Raw genomic sequence first — 3,829 nt, forward strand, 5'->3', positions numbered from 1 at the left:
AAAAGCTCAACACAACTAAAATATAAAAGGCCCATTTCATTTCTGATCTTTCTATCTACACCTTCATTTTTCTAAGTACACCACTTTCTACCTCTCAGTTACTTCTTGAATTATATATACCTATTCGGAAAATATATCTCTGAAATTATGATTCATAGTTCTAGAATTATACTTTCAGAATGAATATATATTTTTTTAATAAAATATCACTTAAGAATTAAGATGATTGACAAGAACTTTAAAAAAAAGATGATAAATGTTTATCTTATACCCATATTTGTTAGTATTATTTTCATTCTATCAATAGTGTTCTTTAAATTTTATTTAAAATTTTAACTTTATTATCCTTTAAATCCTAATTTTAAATTATCTTCACCATATATTCCTTATATAATATTGCATTTTGATTATTACTATACAATATTTTGTATTTTTCTTCATGTGATATTACGTTTCAAGGTATGTTCATCACTACATATATTATGCACCTTAATTACAAAGCAAAGCTTTTGACGATGATTTCTTTCCTTTAAGTGCATTCATTCATTTTCTAATCCAAGTCTACGTCAACAATTCAATGTCACATGAAGTTAGTAGATGAACATACGTTGAAAGATATTGCCACATGAAAGAAAATGCGAAATATTGTATAATAATGATGAAAACACACTATTATATAATGAATATATGATTAAGATAGTTTAAATTAAGGTTTAAAGAATAATAAAGATAAGATGTAAATAAGATTTTAGATAGAATTTAAAGAATACTAATGATAAGATAAAAATAACTCTAACAAACATGGGTGTAGTGTTTATCATTTTTTTTAATTCTCGCCAACCATCTTAATTCTTAAGTGATATTTTATTGAAAAATATATACCTATTTTGGAATTATATTTCCAGATCTATGAGTCATAGTTTTGGAGATACATTTTCGGAATAGGTATATATAATTCCAGAAAGCAAAAGAGGTGTACTTAAAAAAGGGAGTATATATAGCAAGTGCCTTTCTGGTGGAAGTGCTTCGGCCAAGGGTTAGAAGTCATTCTAACGGGCCTTCTATTGCCATAGTGGGACGGCCCACTATCAACAATAATTCTAACACTACTTGCACACCTTTGAATATGGTATAACCACCAATAGTGCTAGTTTGACCTGGACAATCGAAAAGGAAAAAGGGGATGCAAAACCAAGTGTTCCCTTTATGACAACTTCTAAGTATGGTAATTTGGACTAATTGGGATTATGAGTTTTTCTCGGCACATCTAATTTACTATATTAGTTTTCTATGAGTATATAGACCTAAATACATCATTGGTAATTTTGTATTCCTATAAATATGCAACAATGGATTTTCTATGAGCTTTTCACCCTGTAATCTTTCATCCCAACTTAAATACATCATTGAAGTTGTAGCTGTAAAGAGAAAGCTGCTGTGATCTTTCCTTATAATTTTAGCAAGGTATTTCCACAACAAAATATTGACTATCCATAAATAAGGAATTCAAAGTTGTCAAATGAAAAAACTTAAACCTACTTACAAGACTTACAAATTGCTTAACATTCATTCACAGCAGAACTGGAACCATGACATATTTATTCAATTGATGATGAGTCTCAATCGTTACATAACACATATAGACTTTTTGGATACATTTTCATCCTGCACACTTTTAAACACACCCCTTTCCAAAACCCAATCTTCTATCATTTTTTGAGAATTAACAGGCTGGTCAGTAGGCAAAAGATGGCCAGCCCCCAAAACCACAACATTGGTTAGAGACTTCCAATTCTGAACATACCCAGCAAGCTCTCCATTAACCTTCCATATCTTCCTTTCAGCATTCAGAAAATCTACAATCCCTTCCCATTTCATTGTCTTCACCCAAACCTCTGTTTGAACCACACCATCCCTCAAATCATGTTGACCTTGATATAACAAAACCCTGCTCCTACCCAACAAGTATTCCACCATATATTTAACACTTTTCATAACATCAGCATGTAATACATCCCCAACAACATCACTGCATAACTCATATACAAACGATTCATTCACCCCCAAGGCCTTCTTCACCTCTGCAATGTTCAAGAATTGTTCAACCAAATCATCCTCATAAGGAGCCTTCCTTGTGTAGTCATACAAAGTAGCTAACCCTGTCATGTTTTGCAACATATTCAACACTTTGTTTCTGGCACCAGTTGCTTTACTCCAATTCCCCATCTGGGCTAATCTAACTGCTTCCAATTGAGCTTTCTCCAACCCATCCTTTTGCCTCTGATTGATCAATCCAACATAATAAGCATTCACAGCATGACTAACCACTTGAGTTTCGGGGTCGGTTAACCCATCCCCAATAGCCACACCAGCCAAATTCACTCTTTCAGAAATCTTCAAGTTTGCATTTTTCTCCAATATGTAGTACCCAATAGCAGGCACATACTTGCCAGCATAGCTTTCACCAGTAATATAAACAGGGCGATGCTTGAAAAGAGGGTCAAGTTGAACAAACCTGGTTATAGCAGCAAAAAGATGCTTTGCAACGCCGATTTGATCCGTTGGAATTTCTTGTGTGGTTGAGGCCACACTGAAGCCAGTTCCAATGGGACTATCAAGAAAAAGAAGGCCAAAGACTCTATTCCAAGCACCAAGGTTGCGTTGAAGGGTGAGTGATTCGGTGATGCGCCAGGGTCCGAGTTCGTACAAGTTTCCAATCATGGAGGAGCAGCCAGGGCCACCTTGGAGCCAAATGAGAAGTGGGGTTTGGGAGAGTGGTAAAGTTGAGTTCTGTGCTTCATAGAAGGCATAGAAAATGGAAGAAGTGGAAGTGGGACTGATAGGAAGGTAACCATGCTTAGTGGGGAGGGCTTCTTTGGGGAATGAAGGAGTTGGTTTTGAAGCAGATGGTGAAGAATCTGAGACTAAGAGAGAGCATAGAAAGAAGCAGAAGAAGAAAAAGACTTGGTTTATGATCGTTGACTCCATCATCTCCTGGTGTATAAGAGCTGAACTAAAAGCTCCTACTTTAGTAAAAACGTTAGGTTTGGATTATTGGATGCAAATAAGAAACAAAACAAAACAAAACCGTGTCTATGCCTCGACAGCAGTGTTGAATGTTGATTAATGGCATGTTGGAAGCCCACGTTACATTCACGTTCCACGTCCTTTTTATTTTATTATTTTGAAAAAATTTATTATTTATGAATCTGGTTCATTTTCCATCCACATTCAACCTATATTTTTGCAATATATTTGCAACCACCAGTAACAAATCAAGTATCCATCCTTCATCTCACGTTCTGATAACAAGTTTTTGAGCTTTATGATGGACAGACTCTATAAATAGGATGGGGTGCTCTCAGTTTTGTATCACAAAACCCACTTCTCTATTCAGAAAAAATACACCATCTATTCACTGAGTAAGGGTCTGGAAGAACAAAACTGTCTTTCAGGTTCGTGTGTGTGCCGCTTCGCGTTCGATTTGCAATGGCTGGAGGTACGCTCGTAATATTTTAATTTCCGCTGTTTGATCTGAATATGCCATTTAAATTGATTTGCATGTTTGATCAGTATATGTATATTTTTCATTTGGTATCAGAGCCACATAATACTCTGCCTTGCTTTATTATGCTTTGTTCAATTAAAGAAAAACTGAACATTATGGTTAAACAATTTTTTTTTAAAAGGTACATTCTCAAAGGGCTGAATTTAATATTTAATATTAAAAGTTTGTGGCTGAATTTAATATTTAAATATTAAAGTTTGAACCTTTTCGGAAAGCGTAAAAGGAAGCTAACTTTTATATTAAATAATGTGATACGCTGGA

At 34.5% G+C, this 3,829-nt stretch overlaps 1 protein-coding gene across 1 annotated transcript; it reads right to left on the bottom strand.

Annotated features, from left to right (window-relative positions):
• Positions 1-1,582: 1,582 nt before the first annotated feature.
• Positions 1,583-3,092, bottom strand: LOC100777309 (serine carboxypeptidase-like 50). Its single transcript, XM_003528490.5, has one exon. The coding sequence runs from the start codon at positions 2,989-2,991 to the stop codon at positions 1,627-1,629; it is 1,365 nt and encodes a 454-aa protein (XP_003528538.3). The 5' UTR covers positions 2,992-3,092; the 3' UTR covers positions 1,583-1,626.
• Between the last annotated feature and the right edge of the window lie 737 nt (positions 3,093-3,829).

The sequence above is a fragment of the Glycine max genome, chromosome 7 (genome assembly GCF_000004515.6).
Source record: "Glycine max cultivar Williams 82 chromosome 7, Glycine_max_v4.0, whole genome shotgun sequence".
Taxonomy (NCBI): domain Eukaryota; kingdom Viridiplantae; phylum Streptophyta; class Magnoliopsida; order Fabales; family Fabaceae; genus Glycine; species Glycine max.